The sequence below is a fragment of the Condylura cristata genome, unplaced genomic scaffold (genome assembly GCF_000260355.1).
Source record: "Condylura cristata isolate star-nosed mole 26May11 unplaced genomic scaffold, ConCri1.0 scaffold00006, whole genome shotgun sequence".
Classification (NCBI taxonomy): Eukaryota; Metazoa; Chordata; class Mammalia; order Eulipotyphla; family Talpidae; genus Condylura; species Condylura cristata.
Window position 1 is genome coordinate 3,878,796 of NW_004567107.1, and position 27,065 is coordinate 3,905,860.

The following is a 27,065-nucleotide window of genomic DNA, read 5'->3' on the forward strand; positions in this document are numbered from 1 at the left end:
GAGATCAACCACTTCCCGCCCCAACCCCCAGGCTGATCCAGGCCTCCCCTGCGCAGGCTTCTTGACCCCCGCCACCCTCTTCTCTGCAGAGGCCCCCAGCAGCTTCCCACCGAGCACCGAGGCTGAACGCCACCCCTCAGGCCCACGGCCTGGCAGGGGCCTAGCCTCTGGGCCAGCCCTCCCGAGGGTTCCCTGCCGCTGTCTGCTGGGCCCTGTGCTCCTCCTGCCTCAGCTCAGGGGCCTCCCCTCCACCACCCCAATTACAGCTGCTTCCACACGCCGTGCACACCCCTGGCCTCGGCCTGGGTGCTGTCACCACGTGTTGGGGAACGGGCAACCGCCCTTTGCAAAATGAGTGAAGCTGCAGCTTCAGTCCATCTTTCAGGTCAGAAAGCTGAGGCTCGGCAGAGACGTCACCCACGCCACCTCCCAGCAAGCCGGGTCACGGGGGGTGGAACTGGGGTCGCCTGACTGGCCAGGGCCTCGCCACCAGGCTCCGCGATGCCCAGTGCCAATATCCGAGGTCAGGAGCAAGGCCGTGAGTCTTGTTCCCCAGACACTGATCTGAGGACAGGAGCCCGGGCAGGGAGTCCAGCCAGTGACGTCTCAGGCACAGCAATCCCACAGACACCCCACAGCATGACGGAAACAAGGGGTGCAGGGAGACCTGGAGCCCACCCCCCACGTGCGGGGCACGAGCCGAGGCAGCGCGCTCCACCTGGCTGGCCAGCACCGCAGGCCTCACTCCCCAACAGCCACAGGGCCACGGTCACTCGCCAGGCCCTGGCTGTGGACCCGAGTCCTCATCCACCCTCGGGGTCACCTTGTGCTGACCGGTTTGAGGAAGAAGCTGGCCTCACACAGAACCAGCGACTTACCCGAGACCTTGCCACTGCGTGTGGAGACAAACAGAACTGAACCCCGGCCTGTGCCCCCCCCCAGCGTCAGCAAGGTGCCTCCATGCAGCCCGGGGTGGGGGCTCCGCCCAGCCCTGTGGAGACTGCACAGGCGTGCAGGCGCGACTCCACGCCACACCACGCCACGGGAGGGGCCGACGGGCGAGAGGCGACGGAGCCAGCAAGCGGCATCAAAGACACCTCGCCGGCGACAGGAGCGAAACAGAGGCTTTAATCGGGACAGCAATGAAGGCGCAGGGGCTGGGGCTGGGGGTGCATGGGGAGCCACAAGGGAGACTCTGGACCCTGAGAGGGAGGCGGGCGCCAGCAACCCCCAACCCTGCTGTGACTCTGGTGGCTCCTGCCCCGGCCCTGAGGGCCAAGCCTCTGCATTGTGCTTCTCGGTCTCTCCCTTGCCAGAGGGCTTGTGCACCCAGACACGGGCAGGAGCAGAAGGCAGGCCTGGGCTCGGCGGGAGGGCCGCCCTCGGAGAACAACTCTAGAAGGAACCTGGTGGACAGGCATGGCCGCGCCCCCGCCCCTGGAGGGGAAAACACCCTCAGAGCCAAGGCCTGGGCTCGGGGTGCCCCTACCTCAGCCCAGAAATCTGCGGCGACTTCAGATGTAGGACGGGGGTGGGGGAGGGCTGCTGCTGTCCTCTGACCCTCTGAGCCTGCCTGAGGGACTGGACATGGGCGAGACTGCCAGAGGATTCAGGCGCTGTGCACCCATAACCAGCCCCAGCCCGGCCGAGCTTCTGGCACCCCGTGGCCAGGAACACTCTGGTCAGGCAGGCCTCACCTAGCGTGCATGAGCCAGCCCTGCCAGACCCAGAGGGCCCAGCGCCGACCCTGCGGCCATCTCCGGGCCAACCTCAGGAGGGAGCTGGCTGTGGCTATGGCCAGATCAACCCCATGAAGTCAGAAAAGCCAGGATTGGGGGCTGATGGGAGGGTGGCTGGGGGAGGGGCTGGCAGGGTGACCTGAGCCCCAACCCGCCTCAGAACGCCAGCCCGCCACCCAGACAGGGTCTGGGGAAGTAGCCGGTGCAAGAACAAGGGCCCCACCCCAGGAAGGGAAGGGAGTGGGTGAAGGAGACACGCACATACCCCCACCGCGTGGAGCAGCCCTCGCAACCCAAGGGAGGGGGCAGGCGGGAGCAGGCCAGGGAGCCTCCAGCCCTCTCACCTGTCCCCCCAGGGAAACCCAGAAACTGGCCACACCTTGGTCACTGCTCCCCACTTTGGGTCCCTCAGCCTTATGCCCCAGCCTCCCACCCCAAGCTCACCACCCACCCCAGTAAACAGCTTCTCATCAAACATAAAGAACAGAGGGAGGGGCGAGGCGGGCCGGAGCGAGGATGGCCGGGCCAGAGGGCGCTGGCTGCTCAGGCCTAGCACGCGGTGACAGGGTGGATGGGCAGCAGGCTGCCGAACTTGAAGTGCTGGATCACTGGGAACTTCTCCAGGCACTGCAAGGAAGGAGGGAGAGCAGTGAGGTGAGGGCTGCCTGCACCCAGCCAGGCTGGCTGGGCCTCTCAGGCCTGCAAGGGACCCCAGAGCAGTCCGGAAGCTTGGCCCAGCAAGCGGTCTCATGCCAGTGGCCCCCAGGCCTTCCTAGCCACCCCTCCCACCCAAAGCCCCCAACCCACAATGACCAGACCTACCCGGGAAAGAGGGAGAGGGGGTGAAGCCAGTGCCCCCGGGCAGAAGCCAAGACCAGCAGCCACAGGACCTGTCTTGGCCCAGAGGCGAAAGAACCCTCCAGACCGGGCCCCAGCCCTGAAGAGGAGGCATGGGGGCACTTGGGCACAACGTCCGCAGGCACCAGGGCGGCTTTCACACTTCTCAGCCCGCGGCTTTGAACACAGCAACTGGTACTTCCAAAGGAGACAACACCCAGCACCGCAGGGCTCACCCAGGGTTTGGGCCCAAGAGGCCGCTGACCAGACGCTGCGTCCAGTCTTTCTGCACGGACCGCACTGCGCCCACCACACAGGCCCGAGTCACGGCAACAGCCCGGGTCTGTGAGGGCCTGCTCCTCTCATGCCTTCAACCACAGAAACTACCAGAAAGGCTGAGCACGAAGCAGACTTAAGGCCTCCAGGAGGGTGAGCCCCACGCCGTGGCTGGGAGCGGAAAGGAGGGCCCGCAGCTGCGCGTGTAGGGGGCCCAGAGCCAGGACGTGCGAAGAGAGGAGACTTCCCGTGCGGTGTGACGGGGAGCAAAGCTCAGTGTGGGAACAGAACTCCAGACTCCTGGGTCCAGGCAGAGAAAGTGGGGAGCTGCAGTGGGGGGGCCTTGGGGGGAGGAAGAGATGCAGGCCAGAGGCAAAGGCAGCTGCCATTGTGCTTATGTCATGAAGGAAGTGGTGGGAGTTTGAAGGGGGGGGGCCCCCAGGGTCCTGGAATTCCAGAAAGAGTCAGAGGTCAACCTACTTCTAGCTCTCATTCATGAGAAGCCACAGAGAAGAGAGGCTTAGGGGGAGGGGCGGGTGGTTCTGGGACCCTGCTTCCAGAGCCACAGGGGAAGCTGGGGGCCAGGAAGGCCAAGACTGGGGCCTCAGTAGAGGGGAGCTCTGGCCAGGCCTTCCTCCCAGCCAACTGTGCCCAGAACCCTTCTCTGCCCTCCCCGCCAACACACAGACCTTCCAGCTGGAGGCCCAGGGCCCCTTGTGCGGTGACAAGCCCCGGCCCGACGAACCCCGCTGAAGGGAGCACTGCCACCCTGCAGGAGACAGGCTCAGAAAGCATGTGGCTGGTGCTCAGGGCAGGAAAGGCAGGACAGACAGAGAGCTGGAGGAGAGGGCTGGCCGCCTGAGGCCACCGGACGCAGGCCTGGGCAGCTCCGGGCAGAAGCCCCTCCAGCAGGAGCTCTGGGGGACCCCCCTGAGCTGACCCCATTCCAGACTCCAGGCCACTCGGCATCAAGGTGGCCAGTGGGCTGAGCGCTGGCCAGGCACAGCAGGCCTGTCCCCGGCCCCCGGCGGGGCACGGGGAGCCCAGGGACGCCAGGCCCAGGACAGAGGCCCGAGCTGCTGCTCCTAGCCCACGCGCATGTCCCCGCCCCGCCTGCAAAGAGCTCGGCCTGGCACTGCGGGAGTGGGCAAGTGCGCACTGCGCCTGCGCCTGCAGGCCGGAATTTCCCAGGCAGGAAGGGCGCTTTGTTGCGCTGGGGCTGCTGGGGCTGCAGGGCTCCGCTCAGCTCCGCAGGAATGCGGGCCGGGCTGCTCCCGCGGGCCTGGCGGGTTCTTGCCACCCGAGCAGTCACCATTCTGAATCTTAATCTGTTCCTCATCCCCTCAGCCAGGAGTTCTTTTGCCTCTGGAAGGGCAGGTGGGGGGCGGGAGCAGGGTCCTGTTCTGCCCTCGGGGACCAGCCAGGACAAGCTGAGTCTCTCTGGAGGAGTCGGAGGAGGGACAGCAGCTACACCCCAAACTCAGAAAGGCCCAGAGTCCTGCATGTGGGGGCTGGAGGATGGGGGTGCAGCCCACCTCTCACAGGCTGCAGACAGCCCCAGCCGGGACGCTCAACGGGAGGACAGAGCTCCCCATCAGCCGAGTGGGACTGGCAGGGGTGGGGCACCAGGACCACAGGGCCGCAGGGCAGCGAGCCGGCGCCTGGAGGGCGGGAAGAGCCAGCCTCGTGCAGGGCCCGGCTGGCTGCCGGAAGGAGGCCGCAGGCGAAGCCGGCTCCTCTCAGATTAGAGAGGTATGTGGGCTGGAAGCTAAACACAGGATGTGGAGTCCAGAGGAAGGGACTGCGTGGGGGAGGGGCGGAAGGGAGCCTGGGGTCAGGCTGTTAGTTCCAGGCTTTAACCCCTTCTGGGCCAGGCAGAGGGCAGCAGTTGCTGCTCCCCCACGCAGGCTGAGCACCCCTTCCCCTGGCGAGGGGAGCCGGGGAGATCTGGGTGGAAGGAGAAAGCCTCAGAGAACCTCCTGCCCGAAGATGCCAAAGGGCAGCTGCAACGAAGTGGGCACTCGTAGGGCTGGTGACACGCCTGATCTGTCAGCCTGGGGGATCCAGCCACTGAGGTGAGGGACTCTGCACCAGGACCTGACCAAGGTCAGACAGTCTCAGGACTGCTCTGCCTAAGCCATGGAGATACCTGAGGAATGGGGGCGGGGGGAAGTCTCCTCTCTACCTGCACCAGAGAAAGCCAATGGGGGAGCGGGTAAGCAGTGGCACCCTCAGAAGCCAGGGCCATGTCCCAGCAGGGAGAGTGGGGGAAACAGCACCTCGCCTGTCACGGAAAGTGCTCACCCGACCTCCCCACCACCTCCATCTGCCCGCTGATCAGACCCACCAATGCATAGGCCCCAAGGGTTTGGATAATGTCAAAGCGCAGACACTTCCCCAAGGACGCCTCATCTTCCTGCCCTCACAGGAGATGGCTGTCAGGGGCTTCTGGCCAGGTGCAACAGGTGGGGACAGAGACTGGCGAGCAGCAGGGCCTAGCCTTGGGCACAGGGCAGAGCTGGGCCTCGGTCCTCTTTGACTGTCCATGCCACTGACAGATTCTGCCATCCAAATGTGGCGGGGGTGAGGGGGGCGGGTGGAGGAGCAGCCTGCTCACCTCAGCCTTGTACATGCGGATGAGACCCTGGTTGACTTTGGACCAGGACGGGACGGCGCTGATGTTCCACAGCTGGTTGGAGTGCTCGGCAAAGGGGCCCGTCTTCATCTGGAAAAGAGCGGCAGTCTGGCACGTGTGCACGCGCCCGGTCCAGCCGAGCGGCTGCCCGTGGGGGTGTACAGGCACACTCGCAGCTCAGTCAGGGTCCCTCTTGACCCACAAGACTGTAACCCCCGGAATCACCCTCACTCTTCCAGTCAAGAGGCTCGATGCCCAGTGCCAACCAAATCCAGCAGCCTCTGGGAAATAAAACCTCCACCCAAACTTGGGGTGCAGCACCCACCAGCTCCCTGCAGCCTCAGTGAGCCCTGCCAATAGGGGGCCACCCAGCATTCGGATGGAGGGCGGCAGCCTGGACCCCGACCTCTCCAGCCCCACAGCCACCGGGTGCTCTGCCTGGCACTTGGTCTGCACCTGCGCAGAGCCTGGAAAGCCACAACCCAGGAGCGGGAAGGAGGCGGGGGAGCAGGGGGTCAGAAAGGCGCCGCCCCAGCCCAGCGTGCGGAAGGCAGGGCAGCGCCACGCAGTCCCCTCTGCTGGCCTCGAGTCTGACCCGCCGGCAAGGACGGGACATTCTGCAACGAGCACAGTGAAGTTCCCACGACTTCAGAAACCACAGCGGCCCGTGTGCACCCCAAGACTGCGCGAAGCCAGCACTAGTCTTTATTGACAAGCAGCTTACAGCCCCCTCAACACTGCCTGGGTGCTCTACTGGCTGGGAGACTGGGGTTCAGCATCCTGAGTCCCAGGCTTCAGAAATCTGAAGAGCAGAGCCTGAGCTGGCGAGGAAGCAGACGTGGACCCTAAGTGGGCAGAAGCTTCCAGAAGAGGCTGGGTAGAGGCAGAGCCCAAAGCTCTCTCTCCAAATGGGACATCCCCGGGCCCTCCGAGCTAGGGAGCTCCCAAGTTCGATGATCCCCAGCCAGGGAGTGACCCACATGGCACAGTAGACTCCTGACCCACCCGCCCGCTGCTCCCCTCAGCAGTGTGTTTCAGTAGATCTGCCTGTTCTGCTCCCCACTCTGTCTCTGCTGCATTCTCTCACCACCCCCCACCTCTGGCCTGTACCCCAGTTCTTGCATAAAAAAATATCTATTAAAAATTGGGACATCCCAGGAATGGGCCTGTAACTCAGCCGGACCCCTTCCCTGAAGGCCTCTCACTTCTCCAAGGAGGGTAACTCTTACAAAACTGAGATTTTAGTCAAAAACCTGCCATTTTACCCCTGTCATCTTCCTCTTCTGGCCCAGGTCCTGTCTCACCCCCTGTTTGGTAGCATAGACACAGGCTCCTTCCTCCAGCAGTAAGGCCACAGCTCAAGGGGGGCGGCCGAGATAAACCCCCGCCTGCCCCACAGGGCCCTCCTGGGCCTGGACCCTCAGCAGGGTCCTCCCCTCCTCCAGGAGAGCAGCGACCTGCCCGGGCCTTTCAGTCCGGCATCCCGCCCACGAGGCTCCACCCCCAGCGCCCCGCCCCTTGCCCAGCCGCCCCGCCCCTAGGGGATGCGGGCCTCTCCTGTCCAGGCGACAGGGCCCTGAGCTGCTGGGGCGGCTAGTGCCTCATTCTGGAGGCCCCTGGAACAAACGGCCCGGGAGGCACCTGCAGGCCCCGTCCCACAGCAGCTCAAAGGCCTCTTCACAAGGGCTCCTCGGCCTAGCCGGGCCTGGCACCGGGAGCCCAGGGCTCTGCCTCCTTCCCCATGGGAGGTGGGGCCCAAAGGGCCTCTCCGGCCCACTGCTCCGCACCCCCTGGGGCCCTCAAGGAAAGGCCAGAGGGACTATTTCTCCAGTGTGGTGGCCCCAACCCCAGCCCCAAGCGCCAGGATCCCAAGGTCTCCCCAAGTCCTTCAGGAGACTTGGCAACTCTGGGGAAGGAAAACAGAAGAGGGGGAAAAAGGAATCGGAGGCGAGAAGACAAAAAAAAATTAGCTCATTCTAGCCACAAAGGGAGAAGAGAAAGAGCGAGAACGAGCAAGCAGGCTGCAGTCCCGCAGTGACCCCAGGGGAATCGTGAGTCAGAGCAGCCATATTGAGCAGGAAATTACTCACAGACGCTGCGTTCCTGCCTCTCCACTCCCCAGAGAATCGGCCTTTTGTAAATGGTTCCTCTGTCAGTAACTGAGGGGGATGGGGTGGGGGTGGGGGGGTGGGGGAGGCTCTGCACAGCGCCTTCCTGTCAGCTCCTTCCCTTCCAGCTGAAATCTGATCCCTCCCTTCCCAAAACTCCAAATTTAGAAGCCAGATTGAAACTGAAATTCTTTTCCTGCCTGCCCAGGTCTCTTAAAGGCGCCGAGGCTGCATTTCCTGAGGCCAAGTAGCCTTTTGAGGTGGCCCCAGGCCTGGGGTGCCAGGGCCAGCGAGGGGAGGTCCTAGCAGGTCCCCTTTCCAGCTTGCTCCATTTAATCTCCAGTTGCAGTGGCCACCATGATCCTGCACAGCTTCCCAGACAACACTGCCCCTCCCTCTCAGGCCAGGCCCGTGCTCTGTGTCAGGCCTTCAGCCTCCCTTTGCCAAGCTGAGTCTGGTGTCACTCGCCAGCCTGGGGAGCCCTGCACAGCAGAGGGGCTGGGAAAGAGGCAGCCCGGCAGGGCTCTGAGGGGCTGCGGGCTGCTGCCATCAGCAGCCATGCCCAGGGGTCCAGGCCTGGCCAGGTAGGTGAAAGGGGGCCTGCCCCCCAGTCACCTCCGCTCTGGAATACACGGTGCCAGAGTCCAGTGTTTACCACCACGCCAGTTGCTAGACCCAAAGTGGAAGCCAGGGCTTGCAGAGAAGATTCAGATCGAGCCAAAACTCAGGGGCCTGACCTCCTCCGGTTCACGCCTCTTCCCTGAAATGGGCGAAAACCTCCAACTCCGGTGGTACATTAGCGCCACCTAGCGGCCACTGTTGGAATTCCCATAGCAGAGGAAGTGGGTCCCAGACTCTGGGAGAGCTTTTGGGGATTTCATGGCAACTAGTCAACCAAAGGAACAAAAATACAAAGGGTTAACCTGGAATCAACTCTCAGAGTCCCAAGGCCAGAGCAGCCTTTCCTCCTTAGTTCCTCAGTGCCGGCACCCTGGGGCTTGGTAGCCACAGAGAGCCAGAACAGCTTCACCTCCCCCCCCACCCCACCAGCGAGGCCCCACTCAACATGCTCCTCCCGGGGCCTCCCAGAACATGGCAGGCCCTTGTGATCTGCCCTGGAGCGCAAGTCCTCCAGGCAGCGCCAGGCTGCCCGGGTCTCCCCCGACCTCGGGCAGCTGCACTGCTGAAGGCAGCATTCTCCCAAGGCCCCGCTGCCGCCCCGTCAGCCTGCTCCATCTGCTGCCTTGGAAAGACGCGTCATTCCCCTCTGGCCTTTGGAGTCTGGCTGCAGCCTGAGTGGAGCCAGAGGGAGCCAGGGGGAGCCAGGGGGAGCCAGAGCTACAGCTGCTTCACCCTCTCCTCTCACAGCCTTCGGGGGCTCAGAGAGCAGCCTGGGTCAGGGCCCACAGGTGCCAAGGACATCATGGGGCCAGCAGGGCACCAGGAACAGAGCAGGGCAAGGCGCTCTCCAGAACACAGGACCAGGGTGTCCCTAGGAACCTGGACACCGGGAGCCGGTTGGGGTTTGGGGAGAACGGTGTGGGGCAGGGTGACTGAAAGGTCCTGACACCTCCCAAAAAAAAGAGACCCTGGGAGCAGTAGGCCCCCAACTTTTGTGTGCAGTCCCCTGGCAAGTGTATTTAAATACAGGTTGCTGGTTCTTATGTCCCCGGCTTTTTGACTCAGAAAACTGGGCACAGAGACCGCATCTGAGCAAGCTCCCCAGGTGACCCCATGGAAATGTCCATGGGCATGCTGGGAGACCCAGCCTGGGCAGGAGGCCGGGGCCCAGACTAGTGACCCCGCTAGGTAGGCTGGGCCTGGGTCTGCAGGTCTCGCCGTCAGCGCTTCACTGGGCCCTGACAGAGACAAGTCTTCAGCAGACTCCCCGCGGCTGTGCGTCTGGTCTCCCCACCTGCCACTGTCCCCAGCAACGTGCACCTGGCTGCACAGACCTGTTTCCAAACCAGCCGCCCTTCGAGCCTGCTGTCGTGCCACCAAGTCCAGCCCCCCAACTCAAGAGTCGCCTGGGGGTCGACAGAAACGCACACCACTCATTGGGGGGAGATGCCCGAGGCTGGCTCAGCCTTTCAGTGGCCTTCCTGCCCCAGACCCCACCTCCCGGGGTCAGCCTGCCATCGGCAGGGCGGGCTCCTCTGTGCACTCCCCAGCCGCAGCCTCAGTTCAGCTCAGCCCAAGGACCCCGCCCCCCTGCGCCCCTCACTCACCTCCGTGATGAACAGGATGCACTCCAGAAACATGTAGTCCTTGTGGTTCTCATTCACGGCCTTCTCGTCCACGAAGTGTCTGGGCTCCAGATGCGGATGGTCTGGGGACAGCAGAGCCCTGGGGCTCAGCCCAGGCGCTCGCTACCCAGCTCAATGGCCCACACTCCCCCGCAGGGTCACAGACCTGCCCACGCCAACACGACCTCACGGGGCAGTAAGAGGCTGCGATATCTTCTAGTGTCAAGTGCGCAGCCTCTGTGTGACCCAGAACCAGTGACTTCAGCCCTCTGAGGCGCAGTTTCCTCCTCTGTGCAGTGAGGACAGAAACTGCCGACACGGCTCCTGCCCCCCCCCCCCCCCCACGACAAATAAGAAGTCAAAACAATGACTTCGGCTCAAATACCCGACAGGCATGACGGGGAAGCCCTCGGCAGGCAGCCTGGCAGCGAGGGAGGCCCCTCTTGGGCGGCCTGGCTGTGCGGAGCGGGGCGCAGGCGAACACCATGTGGTGGCGGTTCAGCCCATGTCCAGAGATTTTCTCCCCGCCTCATCCCCTGGTGGATTCCAATGGGCCAGGGCTGGAAAACAGCTTCAAAGCTGGGGAGCCACCAGAGGGGCCCCAGGGAACAAGCCCCGTCCCCCTGCACACAGCTCCACCACACCTGCAGGTCACGAGTCAAGAGTCTCCCATTTGCAACATGACCCCCCAGCTTCCAGCCGGTCACCTCCACTAGCTCCCCCAGCCCTCCACCCTGGGCGCAGCAGAAGGTCGACAGCCAACAGCCCTGTCAACTGTCAGCACCCAAAGCCTGCTTTACAAGCTGTGGCGCCTGCCCAGAGCAGGGGGAGAAGGAAGGAGGGGAGGCGGGGCCGGGGAGGGGCAGAGCACGCACTGGGGGTCGAGGCGCCCCGTCCAGTACCTATCAGCTGCGAGCTGCCCCAGATGAAGGGCAGAAACTGGAAGTCATCCAGGCCCCACACGCCCTGGCTGCCGGCTGGCTCCATCCTGTATGTTTTCTGGAGTTTCCGCATGACCTCCAGGTACCTGCGGGGGAGGAGCAAGACCCTCTCAATGTCCCTGCCGAGGGCGCCGGGCAAGGGCTGGAGCGGAGGCAGCTGGTCTGCTTCCCACGAAGCGCATGTGCAGGGCACCGCTGGCACCAGCGACAGAAGAGAGCTTCACTTTCTCTCCACACCCACGCGCCCAGCCAAAGGCCCTGGGCAGCTTCCTCAGCAGGCAGTGGGGAGTCGAAGTGAATCAGCTCCAGGGGTCCTTCAGGCTCACCCTTCTGCGTTATCAGGGGCCACAGCAACATCACGCTGGGGCCCCGACACCAAGAGCGCCCCAGAGTGAGCTCTGGGCCAGCACCTGCACTGCTGGGGTGCGGGGGAAGGGAGGGCGGGCAGGGTGGCCCGCCGGGCCCGCCTGAGCGCAGCTGCCTGTGCAACCTCGCTGCGAAACCCGATTTCCCTGCGCCTCAGTCTCCCCCTCGAGAGAAGGGAAGGGAGAGGGCCCTGTGCTGGGGCCACGAGAGCATGAACCAAGGTGGGTGCAGAGCCCCGGCGACGCCCCCAGCCAGCGCGGGAGCCGCAGCCGCCGGCGCCCCTGTCTGTGCCTGACCCCGAGCAGACTCCTGGGCAGCCCGCGGGCCTGCAGGGTGAGCGTGCCGTCCTCCCGCCTCAACGGCCCCTCACTCACCGGTTGAACACCTTGAAGACTATAGCTATTTGGTCATCCACCCGGAGCACCCCAATCTTGCAGAGACAACAGAGGAAAGCAGCAAAGGCTGCTTCATGTCCTGGGGGAGAAAAAGCAGCTGAACCCAGTTTTCCAGAAAAAGGGCGTCTCGCTGGCAGCTCTCCCTCCAAGGAGCGAGGGCCCCGTGGCGCTCTCCTCCCGCAGAGGCCCAGGCCGCCTCCGGCAGGCAGCCACTGCACGCCTCAGGCCTGGGCCGCCTGGGGTCCGAGCCCCTCACTGAGCACGCGTGGGCCACCGCCAAGCGCGAGTCACGTGGCAGCGAGCCCCGCCTGCCAGTGCAGCCTGTGGCCGCCAGAGGGACAGACGGGAGCTAGACCACCGCGACAGAGGGGGGCACTATCGCCGGGCACGGGGTTCGGGAAGGTTTCCCTAGAGAGGTGATACTAACTGAGCTCTGGAAGAGGCGCACGGGTGGCCCCGCACAGGGGAGGGAGGCAAGAGCACTCCAGCCAGAGCAGCCGGCACGAAGCCCTGAGGCGCGAGGCTGGGTTAGAAGCCTAAGAAGGCTGTTGCGGGACAGCAGGAGGAGCGAGAAAATGGAATGAGCTGAGGCGGCCGATCAGACAGGCCAGAAGAGCCGGGGTTAAGAGCTCAGGCTGTGTCCTCAGAGCAAGAGGAGCCCCTGGGGCTTCCAAGTGTGGCCTTGTCATCGCCTCAGAAGCAGCCACTCCCTGCCCAGTCACGGCAGGCAGGGGCGGTGGGCAGCAGAGACGCTGGCTCTGGACTGAACGCCAAGGGCGGGTGTTGGGAAGAACGTACGTGGAGGGAGGTGAGGAGAGTCGCTCAGTGGCTCCTTGCCCTGCCCCGTCTGACCCTGGAGCTAGAAGAACCTCCCAGCTGAGGGCTCTGGGCTATCACTTCACCCGCAGCCTCCTGACCAGCAGGCTGTCCTTGGGGGCTCCTCCCACCCGCTCACCCAGCGTCTCCCTGCCAGGGCTCTTCCCCACTGGTCTCAGTTAAAGACCCACCCCTGGGGGCATTCCTGGTGGCGCAGGGGTTAAGTCTCAGCACTATCAAGCTAATGGCAGCCACTGCAGCCAGAGTTCAATCCCAGCCAGGGAGGGACCCCCAGGGCGCGGCAGACCTCTCCGGTCTCCCTGCTGCTCCCCTCAGCAGTGGATTTCAATGGATCTATCTGTTCTGCTCCCCACTCTGTCTCTGGAAAATCCTCTCACACCCCCACACCTCTGGCCTACACTCCAGTTCTCACGTGCATAAATAAATAAGAACCTTAAAAAAAAGATTCACCCCTAAAAAAATCTCAAACTGCATGATCTGCGTCCCCCAGGGGAGCAGAGAAAAAAACGTCCCCACTGCCTGCTATGTGCCTGCCTTCTCCGGGCCTACTCTGGCCCAGGCTCCTCGAGAGCCCAGGCAGGGGAGGGCAGCTCTGGCCTCCGCCGGCTAAAGCTTACAGGACAACCTCACACACCCTCACCTGAGAGCGCGGCGCAGAGTGTGGCTAAGCTAAAGGGCAGCCCACATCACTGATGGAGGCTGCGAGCTCCTGCATTTCTCAAGGCTGTGAGCAGTCGCCTTGGGTGTAGTCCGCGTTCAATAAACTATTGTCGCGTGGTGCTGGTGAGCTCAGAGACCATCTTCACACACCAGGCCAAAGTCCGCTCGGGCACACAGGCGCCAGTGTGAGGCGACAGCTCCCCCTGGTGGGCCAGGCCAGAGCTGCAGGAGCAGCACCAGGCCGCCTGCACCCTGCTGCTCGCCCACAGGCGACTTGCTCACTGGGCCCAAACCCTGGGAAGGGACAAGGAGAGGCCCGCTGCAGGCCCCGGAGCGGTGGTACCTGTGCCGTAGTCGATGCGCGTGGAGTTCCCCACCGACTCCTTCAGGTAGACCGCCACCTCGGGCACGGCAGCCGCCAGGTGGGCGGGCACCACTGTGGCCACCAAGCCCTCGGCTTCCTGGTAGCATAAGAGACACAAGTTGACGGCAGCAGATCAGGCAGCACCCCGGAGGGGCAACATTTGCCCGGCCACCGCCCTGCCAGCTGGGCGGGGCTCCCACTCAACCCACCGAGGCGCAGGATTGTCTCCTGCACAACAGCCACTGCCCGGGGTGACTTCTGACTTGCTAACCTTTCCCCCAGGGTACAAGAGTGTGGCAACAAGCTGAGTAGGATCTGAGAAGTCATTCGCCTCCCCCATGCGTAACTCTCCTTGTCCCCAGCGGGACAACTGTCCGTCCCAGACGCAGGCCCGCCAAGGGAGCACCGCCAGGAGTCCACACGATGCGGCACGCACAGAACGCGCTTCAGTGGCAGCGTGGGACGCACCCACGTGGATAAGGCCATCGAGGGTGGAAGGGAAACTGTGATGTTCCCGCAGCGGGCACTGCGCAGCAGTGTCAGACCGCGGGGCACGCAGCCTGGCGGCCCACCTCCGCGGCACTGCCAAGGCCGTCAGCCGTGGGCATGGAGTTCAGAGACAGGCAGCATCCATCTGTGGGGAAGCGTTTAGGGGATGTCAACTAGGAGGGGGCGTGAAGGCCCTGCTGGGGTGCTGGGCCTGCGTCGGGGCTTGCTGGGACTGGAGGGGGAGGATGAAGCTAGGGAATGGAACCAGACCGTGGCTAAAGCCAAGACTGTTACAGGTGGTGCCCCCTGGAGGGGACTGCGGTAAGGAAACACAGCCCCGGGAAAATGCTAAAAAGTGTCACATGTGGGGGTGAGACCACCGATAGGGACACAGCAGAAGGGGGCACGGATCCATTCAGTCTTCGGAATTCAGCGTTTTCGGGTCTTCAGCATTTGGGGTTGGCATTCCGCCCCCACCGCCCTGATCTTCCAGAAAGCTGTCGTGGGCCCCTGAAGTGGGGGTCTCCTACAGCCAACCTCAAAGAAGGAAAGTTCTTTGCAATTAGTCGAGTGACTGAAACTGTTCCTGTTTTTGCTGCTGTTACAGACCAGCAGAGAAGCCGAAGGCCAGAGCGAGGCACCTTGCTGAGCTGTGTGTGCGGCGGCTGGTTGGGTCATTCAGACGCTGTAGCTGCGATGTTGACTGTCTCTTGTCTCGTGCTGCGCTGGAGAATACTGGCAGCTCTAGAAGCATCTCCTGTCATGTCTTTTATTGTCTCCTCGAGTTGGAGCTGGCCTGGAGTCTGGCTGCCGTGTTTTAGGTGGGCAGAGGCTGGAAGATGCCATCTTGGACATGGGCCTATTGTTTGGGCAGGAGCTCTCTGACCTCCATGGTGGGAAGACGCCATCTTAGCTGCTTTTGTTTAGGACTGAAAAACACTGGACATTGATTCAGACGAAGTGAACAGCCATTTTTGGCCTCAGTAACTTTTGTCTTTCCCTCACTTGTAAATAAATCCCATTGTTGTTGTTCCATGAGTCTGAGTAGTTTTGCAATTGTGCGTGCGGGCAGAGAACACACACAGTAACTGGTAAACTGTTTGGGCAGTGTTCTCGGCCAGGCTTGGTGCCCCTTGCTGTCCTGTAGCATTAAGATCTACAGCTAGCTTTCTTTTTAAGTTATAAGACCAGAAAAATCTTTAAAAGAACCAGACAGTGTATCATCATCAAGTCCCAGGCAGCCCTTGGCTGGAGAGCACTGTGCTGGGTCCCTGGGGCTCCCCTCCACGCCACTCCTTGTGAAGACACTGAGCCACGGGAAATAGGATCCAAGTTTCTCTAAGTTCAATCTATGAACACCTGGCCTGGGAATCTCCTGGTAACCTGGTGAAAACCTGAATTTCCAGACCCACAGACCCTGTTTTTCTAAAAATGGGGTCAGAAATCTGCATTTTCATTCTCTTTACTTTTTGTTTACGTTGGACAGTATCACCTTCATATGATTCAAAAATAAGTATGTTAGGGCCCTCCCTGGTGGCACAATGGGGTGAAGCGCAGCATTACGAAACTGGCTACAGCCGCTTCAGCATGAGTTCGATCCCCACCAGGGAGTGACCCACAGGACAGCAGACCTCGCCCACTGCTCCCCTCAGCAGTGTACTTCGTCAATCTGCCTGTTCTGCTCCCCGCTCTGTCTCTAGTGAATTCTCTCACCACCGCCGCACCTCTGGCCTGAACCCCAGTTCTGCATGCACAAATAAATAAATCTTGGGGGAAAAAGCATGTTTAAAAAGGACTGTATTGACAAGTCTCTCTCCAGCCCACTCTGCCCTGCCCCCAGAAAGAAACAGCAGCCTGTTAACCTCTCAGGCAGCCTTGCAGTACAATTCTATACAGAAACTGAGCAGTAAGAAATCTCACTTTTACCTTTCTTACCACAAGGTCTCATGCCAGGTCTTATGTCTCATAATCTAGCTTTCTCCTAACCATCAACCATAGGCTCCCTTTCTCCTAGTCCCTTATTCTTTTCTACTGCTACATAGTACTCCAGGCGGCCAAGCACATACCAACTGATCCAACGCATCCCCTGCAGGAGGACACTTAGAAGAATGTTTGTCTTTCACCAATACAAACAATGGCCTAAGAAACGGCCCTGTGCAGAAGCCAACACGCTCACAGTGTACACTTCATAAGTGGAACGGCCCTCTAACACACGCTCCAGTAATTCTGTAAAGCCTGAGCGCTCCCCCTCCCTCTACTGTCCAGGCCCCAAGCCTGTGCTGTGGTAGACTCACCTGGTCGAGTTTGGCATACCAGGTCCTATAGGCTTTGTTCCCAAAGCGAGAGGGCTGGTCCGCTGGAGGCGTCTCGTCAATCCACCTGTCCAGCGTGTTGAGAAGAGTGACCAGTTTCTCAATGGCCTGTGGGGGCAAAACAGAGGGGCCAAGTTACAATGCCAAGGACCCCACACTGGAGCCAGAGGGACACCCTAACTGCTGCCAGACACTGAGCACGAGGCCTGGCGCCAACTGGGCCCTCCTTGCTGTCTCCCTTGCCAACCAACTGAAGGGCGAGGCAGGAAGCCCAGCAGGCTCTAGAGAAAGGCCCAGCATGCAGCAAAGGGACAGGTGATCCAGCCCACTGCGGGGCAGCTGCAGGCGGCCAAGCCCCAACTCCAGCCCTGGGCTCCATCAGATTTTATTGCTAGGTGCATGACACCACTCATTACAGAAAACAGAAAGTAAAAGGAGAAAAGCAAGAATAGCTGGCAATCCCACCGCCCCGAAATAAACACCATCCGCAGGCTAACAACTCTTCAACTCTGCCCCTTCCGCGTCCGGCGTTGCTGAGCAGGTGAGCGCTCGGGAGGCGGCTGAACCAGGACTCCAATCCCAGAGAAAAAGGCCCTCGGCCCCCGCAAGACGTCGAGGTGATGACCCTGACTCTCCGAGTCTGCTTCTTCACCTCCCAAACGGGCACGAGGCTAACCACCCGCAGACGCCGTGCCAAGGACTCACTGGTCACCAGCGACGGCACTCGCATACTGACCCTCGGCAGGGACCACAGGGCACGCAGCCTCGCAGCTCACTCTGCCTCCCGTAAGCGCACCCCACTTCAGCCCCCACAGACCCTCACGCCAGCCTTTAGGGAGTGAGTGCTGTTTGCTGCGCCCACGACAGGCATCGCCCTCACTAGCAGTGCTTGGCACTTCCGGCTGCTCACGTCCGCGGGCAGCACTGTGACGGACAATCTGGCCACTCGCCCTCTGGAGCTGCTGGGTCGAAGGACAAATGTGCCAGGCTGGGAGGGGCACGCAAGGCAGTGCTGGGGAGTCCGTCTCCCCACAGCCCTCCCACGGGGGCCAGGTGCAGAGGCGGCATCAGCACAGCGGCTGTTATTCAATGACATCAGAGAAGGTGGCCGAGGTGACACACAGGTGGGTGGGGCTCGACTTTCAGGGGCACGGACGGAGGTGAGTGGGGCACCCGGCGGGTCCTGGGAGGAGGACCCTGCAGAGACGTAAGTCTTGCCTCTGTCTACTGGCCAACAGGGGCCTGCAGACCAGGGACTCCTGGCTCCGGTGGGAGCTCTCCGGGGGGGCCATTGAAGGTTAGAAGAAAGGCCGGCCGAGGGCGTGCTAGGGGCTGGGGCTCCCGCCACAGGTCACAGGTAAATGCAGCCCCCGGCATGGGCAAGTGCCAGCGTCTGGAAAGCGTCCTGCCCTCCCGCCCCTCTCCCAAATGCGGGGCAGGGCAGAGAAGCAAGGTTACCTGGAAGAAGAGAAAACTGCCCAGACACCTGACGGAGGCCAAGGGACACCATGATAAAGCTGCCTTGCTGACGTGACCCAGAGCCAGTCCCCAGGTCCAGGGTAAGCACACACATGACCCCGAGCACTGACTGGGGCTTAGGAGGGTTAGCGCTGTAAGCTCAGCCCCGGGACACAGCAGCGAGGCGCATCCCCTGGCTCCAGTCTGGCAGCAGCGAGGCACTGAGGGATAAAGAACATGCTGGAGGCCAGCAGGAGACAGGCCCCAGCTTCTGGCTCAGCGGGGCCAATAAATAATTAAAAGGCTCCCAGTTCCTCTTTCTAGAGAAGGGCTTCTGAACCAGGGGCTGCCTCTACTGTCTGTGTGGTCAGGGTTGGAGGGAGCCTGTGGGCCGCAGCCAGACCTCTAAGAAGCAAGGAGGCTTGAGCTGTTCTTTCTCCCTGCACCAGACACTTCCTTTTTGGATTTTTAACCTAAGAAACCCCCCAGAAGAAGTCGCCGAGCTCCCCAAAGTGCTGCCTCCCCCGAGTTCCCCACACCCAGCACCCAGGGCCAGCAGGAACAGCCTGGGGAGGGCCCCGAGACCTGGGCTGGGCACGAGCGCCCCCCTGGTAAGTGGACCAACAAAATTTTACTTCCCAATTTTTTAAAAGTTAATTTATTATTTATGCATATAAGAGCTGGGGTATAAGCAGGGTGTGGGGAGTTGAGAGGACTCCCCAGAGACAGAGTGGGGAGCAGAACAGGCAGATTGACTGAATATACTGCTGAGGGGAGCAGCAGGGAGACAGGAGGTCTGCTGCGCCCTGGGGTCCCTCCCTGGCTGCAGACAGCTTCCTAGCACTGAGACTTAACCTCTGCGCCATCAGGGAGGGCCCCAGTTCTTTATTTTGCCCCCATAAAAAAAAATCAAACACAAAACAAAAAATAAACTTTCTGTCTACTATAACCTTTATTTTGCACAAATCAAAAATCTGAATCCCAAAGACAGACGGAGAGAATCTCAAAATGAAAGAGAACCTTCTCAACACGGGTCCAGACAGTCTCAGGACGTTGCCCTGGCTGGTGCCTCTGCTGTGGGCCTGCAAGCTGCCGCCCAGGCCCTGGCCCTCTGCCTGCCGGCGGCTGCCATCCCCACAGGAGGGGCAGGGACCACACCCCTGCGACAGAGGGGAGCCCCCTTTGTGAACTGGGGCCACGAGCTAAGCTGTACTTTCTGCTGCCCCCACCAGCTATGGACAGAAGCTGGGACGTCTCTACAGACCAAACTAGCCACGCCTGCAGCCGCTGCCCTGGCTCTAGGATGAACCCCAGCTCGGGAAGAGCCGCCACTAAAATACCACAGCCACCAGAAATTAGAAGTGGGGGGAGGCTGATGACGTCTAGTGGGCGCCGTCTTCCAGGCTAACACCGTCCGCAAGGGAGCACTGGTCCCCGGCGGGAGAGGTCGGCTGCGGCTGGCTCTTGGCTCCACCAACGAGCAGGAAAGGGTCACAGGAGCAAGGCCTCTGTGCAAAAGGTTATCCAAACCCAGCAACCTGATTTCAGTGGCCACGCTGCCAAGAGAAAGCCGCCGAGCTGACACACCTGCTGATGTGGACACCTCTGTCGGCACCTGGGGACCAGGCCCTGAGAGGGAATCGGCAGCTCGGGATCTGCTGAGCTATTACGACACCCCTGGGTGTCCCCCACCCACTGCCCTCTCTCGCTGCCAAGAGCCACAGTCCCAGGGTGCTGGGCAGGCCCGAGGGCAGTAAGTGGCGAGCTCCCAGGGGAAGGCTGTTTCTAGGACAGGCCTGGCTCCTCTCAACCGCGGCCCAGCCACCAGCTCTGGGTCAGAGCACCACAGGCAGTCTGGGCTGAGGGCTGTGCTCGTCTGAGGCGGGGACGGGGCCAGGCCGCGGCCAGCAGGCCGAGGGACTGACAGCGGCTGCCGCTCAGGCCTGGCACCCGGGACAAGGAGCGCAGGGCAGTTCTGGGCCACCTGAGACAGGGCCCCAAGGGCTCCTGGAGGCTGGCACTGAACCCCAGGAGATGGGGCCCCGGCGAGCAAAGGGCCGGCAAGAGCACCCCTGCCGGCGGCATCAGCGTCCCGTCCACAGAAGACTTTCTCTGCAACAGTGGCCGAGGCGCGCCCTGCCCCAGTCGGGCGGCGACTCCAGCAGCCCGCGGGAGGCCCCCTGTGCTCGCCAGGCTCTGGGCAGCGTGAGGGCTGCAAGCAAACTCCCTCAGGGGCAGCCCAACACACGAGGGGGTGGCCCACCAAGGCAGCCACTGAGCAGCCCCACGCCCAGGCTGTTCCCGCTGGCCCTGGGCGCTGCGTGTGAGGAACTCGGGGTGGCCGCACTTTGGGGAGCTCGGCGACTTCTGGGGGGTTTCTTAAGTCAAGAAGGCTTATAAAGCACCAACTAGTAGAAACGCAGGATAAAGTGGCATCCTTACCCTGACCCAATGTCACAAACCTCGGCCTCGCCGCAGTTTTTAAAGGATGAGAAATGCAGGCGCGGAGCTGTCGCTGGCCGGTGGCCGGGCGCTGGCTTCTGCCCCAGCCTGGCTGGCCAATGAGTACACAGGACTGGTGGGGGCTCCCTGCCCCCTCACCTACCTCAGAGACTTTGTACTCGAAGGTCAGCTTCTTCCCCTTCACGCCTTCATTGAGAGTGAGGATGAAGCCGATGTAGTCAGCGTAGGCCTGCCAAACAGGGCGGCACAGGCGCGTCAGGCCCACTCACGCCGCCCGCCCCCCAGCTCCGCCGCTCGCAAGCCCGAGGCCGCAGGGGCGGAGGCGACGCCAGTACCCGTGCCCGCCATCCACAGCAGCTGGCACGGCGGCGGGCACACGCCTCCCGCCTGGTCGCGGTGCGCCCAGTGTTGCTAGGGGCAGCTTCTCTGCACAACACCCACAAGGCAGATGCTACCCCTGCCCCCATTTCACAGCTGGGGACACTGAGGCTGCGGGGACGGCTTGCCCGAGGTCTCTTAAGAGCAAGAGCTCGGTATCAGGGAACGAGACCCAGGCAACCAGCCCCAACGCTGAGCCGCTTAACTACTACATCAGTGTGCGGGGCCCCCCAGTTAGCCTCCGGATGTTCCGCCCCCAGACAGGCCAGCTCCCAGCCGGGCACTCTCTTCCCCGCTGGGCTGGGGGTCACACTCAGCTCAGGGATTGGACAGCACTGAGATTCAGACCCCGGGGAAGCCATTCCCGGAGCAGCGACACCTACTCAGCCTGATCTCTTCTGCATCTTCTGTGCCTCTCACTCCCCCCCCATCCAAGTCCAAAGGATGCCGAGACATCCACGGCGAGCCTGAGACACAGCCACTCGGTGCCCAGACGGAGGCAATCCGAGACCGGGTCCTGCTGCCAGCGTAGGGCGTGGCCGTGGGCCCCGGCGGGTCCCGGCAGCACCGGTGGAAGCCCGCGACTCTGCCAGCCCCGAGCAAGCCTGAGCTCGGGAGGCAAAAAAGAGGAAGCAGCCAGAGGCAGCATCTCCCTCCACAGTCCCAGCTCCCACGTGTCCAGGTCACTCAGTCTAAAACTCAGGCCGTTCTGGGAACGTGAGGGTGCGCAGTCCCCCCAACACCACCGTAACATTTCGCGCCTGCCGCTCAGTTAGGCTGACTGCGTGCCCGTCCGGGCAGGCTGTGCTCGGGCTTTGAGTCACTTAACAGTAGAGGAAACCGAGGCACGGCCAGGGTGGGCATCTGCTTACGTGCCCCAGGCGCAGCACCCGCAGCCCAGTGAAACTCCTGGTGGCGGGCCCAGGACCTCCAGAGCAAGCGAACGGCTCCGTCCGCGCCCTGCAACACCCGAGAAGAAAAGATGGCCAGCACTTTCGGAAAGTATGGGGCCTGGAGCAGCGCTGGCAAGCTGCCAGCCCAGGGCCAGAGGGAAAGTACTGCAGGTTTCTCAGGCCATGTCGTCTGATTCATAGATTCTCAATTCTACCTTTGTAGCAGGAAAGCAGCACGACAAGAGAGAAACAAAAGAGCACAGCTGTGTGCCAATAAAACTTCACATACAAACAAAGGTGTCAGAGTAGGGTCTGTGGCCCGGAGCACGGTGGCTCAAGAGCCACGTGAGCTGTGGGTGAATCTTATCTCAGCCACTGCTCGCCTCCCTTCGCTGACCGGCTTCACTTCCTATTTCGGTTTTATCACCTTCAAGAGCGATCCTGGCCCTGCCTGCCAGGGTCTGAGTGAGGAGCACACGAGCTAAGAGTGCCTGGTACACTCAAACGGCCTTGTAAAACACCCGGGACTGCAGGGGACTAAAGTCACATGTGGCTTCAGACAAACTGCAGGTTCAGGGTGGAGCTGCGGCTGCTCCTCAGTGATGTGGCCCCAAAAGGACCTCTAACGGTGCCAGGGCGTTTCTGTTTGTGATAACCGGGGGAGAGGAATGCTCCCGACATCAAGTAGAGCCTAGATGTTTCTTAATATACTGATGGCCAGGACAGCTCTTTTTTTTTTTTTTTTTTTTTAAAGATTCATTTATGTATGCATACAGGGGCAGTGGGAAGATTGGCCAGAGACAGAGTGGAGAGCAGAACAGACAGACTGACTAAGGTACACTACTGAGAGGAGCAGTGGGTGGGTCAGGAAAAGTCTGCTGCGCCCTGGGGGTCACTCCCTGGGATTAAACTCGTGCTGCAGTGGGTGCGGCCAGCTTCACAGCTGCACCACCAGGGAGGGCCCAGAACAGCTCTTTAAAACTTATGTGTTCCCCAGAGACATTTTGTGGGGGTAGAGTGGGGAATGGGATCAAAAACAGTGGGGGGAGGGAAATACACTGACCTGTGGTGATGGCACATGAGTGATTTGGTGGCGGGAAGCCCACGGGGATTGCAACTGAGATGGAAAAATGCACACAATGATGCAAAAATAAACCATTATTAAAAAAAAAATTATGTGTTCCCAGTCCTCCCTGGTGGCTCAAGGGGTTAAAGCGCAGCACTGCAAGCCAGCCACAGCCGCTTCGGCGTAAGTTCGATCCCTGGCCCTAGCTGGAGGAGACCCACATGGTGCGGCAGACTCTCCTGACTCCGCCCACTGCTCCCCTCAGCAGTGTGTTTCAGAAGATCTGCCTATTCTGCTCCCCACTCTGTCTCTGGTGAATCCTTTCATTCCCTACACCTCTGGCCTGTACCCCAGTTTTTTATGCATAACTAAATAAGTCTTTAAAAAAAAAATTATGTGTTCCCAAATATTAACAATGTGGAGGTTGACAAGCCCCGAAGTAGAACAACCCAGATGATAAGTAGGTTTGAACTGTGTCCTGTAAAATAAGGAAGGGACATGATGTTTACCTGGAAGAAGACTCAGAACAGTGAGCGTCTGCAATATTTACAGGGCAAGCTTGGAAAGAGAGGCCAAGTAGGCTTGTATGGCCCCGAGTCCCAACGGACAAGGTGTGGCAACCACGAGGTTCAGGCCCCACATCCTCAAAGGCAGCCTCCCGCGCCTGCCTGCCTCTCTGGGCCTGCCCTTGTGTAGACACGGCGCTGGGGCAGGACCCAGGTTTTCCCTGGGGGCTCGGAACTGGCTTCTTCACCCCACCCTCTGCACGGCCTGCGGCTGTTGTCAGCTGCCCGCCACCACGAGGACTGTCTGCCCCAGGAGCCGAGGCCCAGTTCCCAGGACTTAGCTCAGCCAGCTCCCTGCCGGGGCTCCCACCCAGTCACCTCCCTCCCTTTGATTCACTGGCTCCCAGGCTTGCTGTTACTTGCCACCCAGATTCAAAGTGGCCTCCTCCAGCCTTCGGACGCTCACATCCAGCCAATACAACATGTCTGGCCATGGTTTCTGAACACCAGGAAGAGAACGCTCAGAGTTACCTGGCCCCAGCCCCCAGAGACCTGCCCAAGAAAGTGTCTCTGAGTGCTGCCCTGAGCGTGGGGACAGCCAGCCCGTCACCTCTCCCGCTTGCTTCTAAGAGCTCTGCTCCGAGAGCGAGACAAGCCAGGGCTCACAGCCCGCGTCATGCCAGAGGACCACTGTCTGGAAAGTTCACGTTTCTCATGGCCATCTGACTCCGGCAGGCCGGTACCTGAGAGCGCTTCCATTTGCCCATGTCCGGAACTGTATGGATCTCCTTTTTCGGAATGATGAAGTTCTGGGTGGGGGGAGGGGTATCCTCTGAAGAATCTTGACAAAGAAAATGAAAAAGCCCATAGGTAAAGAGAATCTTCCCCCAACTCTCGCCCTCCACCCCGCGCTATCACACACTGCAAGACAAAGCCCCACACCAGTCACCAGCGTAACCAGACATGTCCCTGACAGAAGGACGACGAGTGGCCCCAGCCCGATGGCCCCTGATGTGCCCCACTCTGCAGGGGGGCCCTCACCTTCTGCTCCCCAACCAGGCAACTGGTGAGAAAAATGAAGCCCGGCTGACCTTTAGGCATGAAGAGGCAACCCAAAGAAGGAAGGGCCAGAACCAGGAAGCCTTTCAAAGAATTTGCTATCACGAATAAGCAAGAGCTTGTGAATTAGCTGAGAAGCTTTTCCCTTCAGTCTGGCAGATGAAGCCACAGGGCACTGGTCGAAGAGGAGAACAGGACGCTTGTGGGGAGAGGCCTGGGTACAATCTGCAGAGTGGCTCAGCACTGGCCTTTGAAGGAAAGAACTGGGTGTCCCCCTAAGCTGGCACTTCAACTCTGGCTCAGACAAGCTCACAGGACAGACAGACACGCATGAAAGGCACGCTCACATCCAAAAAATTAGAAACTACCCAGCAGATAACCATCTGACCATATAATGAAAGTCTCCATAGCTTTGAAAAAGAACCAAACATAACAAAAATAGGACATTAATAAATGAGGGAAAATAACTGTACCGTATGTGTGCGTAAAATACACACAAGCATAAACAACACGTGGGCCTATTAGCCTATGCACTGGAGAATTCCAAAGGATTAAACACCAGAGTTACCAACAGTCACTTCTAGAAATTAGGGCTTACAAAGGACCCACTGGCCAAGCCACACAGTCTATCAAAAACTATCATATGCTACTTTTGTAAGCAGAAAAGAGAGCGATTCTGGAGTTCTGCCCAAGGAGAGGAGGGACAGGAGGACGCAGGACAGGCCCGGGCGCAGCTCCTGTTCTCAGCCATGTAGCACTTCACCCCAAAGCTGACTGCTGAGCAGTGGCCTCTCTCGCCCAAATGCCTTTCCTACTCCGCAGGAGCCCCTCACTTTGTGAACCTCCAGTTCCTTTCCATAATTCCAAGATCCAAAAACCCTGAAGTTTTTGTGTTTTTTAAAGATGTATTTATGCATGCATACAAGAACTGGGGTACAGGCCAGAGATGTAGGGGGTGAGAGGACTCACCAGAGACAGAGTGGGGCGCAGAACAGGCGGGTCTTCTGAAACACACTGCTGAGGAGAGCAGTGGGAGACAGGAGGGGTCTGCCACACCCTGTGGGTCAGCTCCCTGGCCTGGACAGAGGTCAGGCTGCCGTGGCCTCGGACAGCTTCATAGTGCTGCGCTTTAACACACTGTGCCACCAGGTAGGGCCCAAACACCAAGTAAATTTGACACAAACTCATTGGATGCAAAACTTGAACCTAAACTGATCTGAGGACATTTACAGATTTTGTGTATCCAGCTTAGGGAATGTGTATTTTGCTGGGAAAGCACTCTGCTTATAGGGCATTCCTTTCTGCAATCTGAAAAATTCTGAATTCCAAAATACCTCGCCCCCAGCTGGCAGAGAGTTGTGGGCCTGAATCTACTATTGGAGTGGTCATATGAGTCAGCATCTCCCTTGAGAAATTCAAGCTCTCCATAGAGAAAAAGGACTTCAGTCCCTCCCAACAGAGCCCAAACTTGTCCCAGCACGGGCCTCCTCAAACCTACCTGACATCAGCTGCATGGAGTAAAGAGAACAGGCACCAGAAGGTGCTGGAACAAGTGGTCCGCGGGCAAGAGCGCCCGCCTCGGGAGCCTCTGAGCGAAGGCAAAGTGCCAGGAGGTCTAGGCAGGAAGCAGAACTGGAAGAGATGCCCAAGGCCCAAGAAAGATCAGAAACTTCCTCCCCCCACCTGTCCTGCAAGTCCTGTTCCCAGAACGCCAAGGTGAGGCCCTACTATTAGTAAATTGCTAGTTTAAATCAGATGCTAAATAAAAAATTTGTAGGTCAAGATGGTAACCTGACCACACCGGCTTTATGGGGAAATGTGTTCCACATTCCAAATAAGCAACTTGCAAATGATCTTTGGAAACAATCCTTTTGTGAGTTTCTCCTGACATTAATTCACGAGGAGGAAACCCCAGCCCAGGAGCCGGTGCCAGGTAAAGGCTACCTTCAAGGAGGAACTGCATGACTCCTACTCAATCACGTCATCCCCGATCAAAGAAACGAGGCTTCGATAAATGAGTCTCTCCAGCCTTAGAGACTGCCTCTAAAACTGACAGAGAAAGGTGCTTACCACCTCTAGCAAGGACAACAGCAGTCAGCACTTCCTGACCACCACCCTGGCCCTCATCATCTGTGGGGGCACAAACAACAGCTCTGTGAAGGGCACAGGCCTGGTCTTAAGGCACAAGACCACAGGCTCCCCGAGGCCGGGACCTGGCAGGCAGAAGCAGGTGCAGATTCCTAAAAGCCAAGGCTTTCCCCGCTCCAACACACTGAGTCAAGCAGTTCTTTCACTGTTCCAAAAGGTTGTTTTCACTTCAAAAAAGGGATCATCTCCAGGGATCTGGATCCTTCCAGCCATAGAGGAGCCCTGAGCCTTCCTTTCCTCGCCTTAACCTTCACCACCTACAATCCTCTCACTGACAACGCTGATCACCCCTCTTTCCAATGTCATTACCAGAACTTCTAAAGACACGCCCATACAAATTCAAATTCCGCACTAAGAAAAGCAAGGTCAGGTTTGAAATGCTCTAACAGAGGTTGGTTCACCTTTTCTTGTTTTTTTTTGGGGGGGGGGGTGGGGACGGTGGTGTCGAGAAGCCTCTTTTGGCCCTTACTCTCCCTCCTGAGACAGTGGCCTATGGTCGGTCCTGGGGGACCGGGCGAGGGGCGTCAGCAAACAGCCGTCCCCCTTTCCCGGGTGTCTAACAGATCCGTTCCCTACCACCTGCAGCCCAGTTGAGATGAAGTAAAAGGAAGCCAAGTGTAAAGAAAAGTTACAGACCGTGAAGTGGGAGAGAAACGCATCTCCTTCCTTGCACAACCCCGGATAATTTAATTTTTAAATTAATGGGTTAGACAACCCCGGGCAGTTTCTCTCAATAAATTCTCAGGGACTGCAATTCCAGAGCCTGCAAGTGGGTAAAGAGTAGGTGGGTGAGGGGTGGGCAAGGTCTGGAGACGGCAGAGAGTGGGGTGAACAGGCCCACAGCGCATCCCCGACATCCCTGCGCAAAGTGTGATCAAGGAGGCAGCAG

General features: G+C 60.1%; 1 protein-coding gene across 2 annotated transcripts; it reads right to left on the reverse strand.

Moving 5' to 3' along the window:
• Positions 1–1,106: 1,106 nt before the first annotated feature.
• On the reverse strand, positions 1,107–23,810 carry PPP2R4 (protein phosphatase 2A activator, regulatory subunit 4). 2 transcript variants are annotated; one of them, XM_004677890.2, is made up of 9 exons: positions 23,713–23,810; positions 20,269–20,355; positions 16,188–16,313; positions 13,384–13,501; positions 11,523–11,622; positions 10,744–10,868; positions 9,824–9,924; positions 5,470–5,577; positions 1,107–2,366 (listed from the first exon to the last, which is right to left on the reverse strand). In XM_004677890.2, exons 1-9 carry the CDS (start codon positions 23,734–23,736, stop codon positions 2,289–2,291), a joined length of 867 nt encoding a protein of 288 aa, XP_004677947.1. In that variant the 5' UTR covers positions 23,737–23,810; the 3' UTR covers positions 1,107–2,288. The 2 variants fall into 2 exon arrangements, with proteins under 2 accessions (XP_004677947.1, XP_012576914.1); XM_012721460.1 differs by lacking the exon at positions 20,269–20,355.
• Positions 23,811–27,065: the final 3,255 nt, after the last annotated feature.

Coding starts and splice junctions, on each gene's coding strand:
- PPP2R4 (XM_004677890.2), bottom strand. CDS start 23,736: ATGGGCAAATGGAAGCGCTCTCAG. Junction 10,869..11,522: donor GTCTTCAAGGTGTTCAACCG/GTGAGTGAGGGG, acceptor CCTCCCCCGCAG/GTACCTGGAGGTCATGCGGA. Junction 2,367..5,469: donor TCCGCATGTACAAGGCTGAG/GTGAGCAGGCTG, acceptor CCTTCCTTGCAG/TGCCTGGAGAAGTTCCCAGT.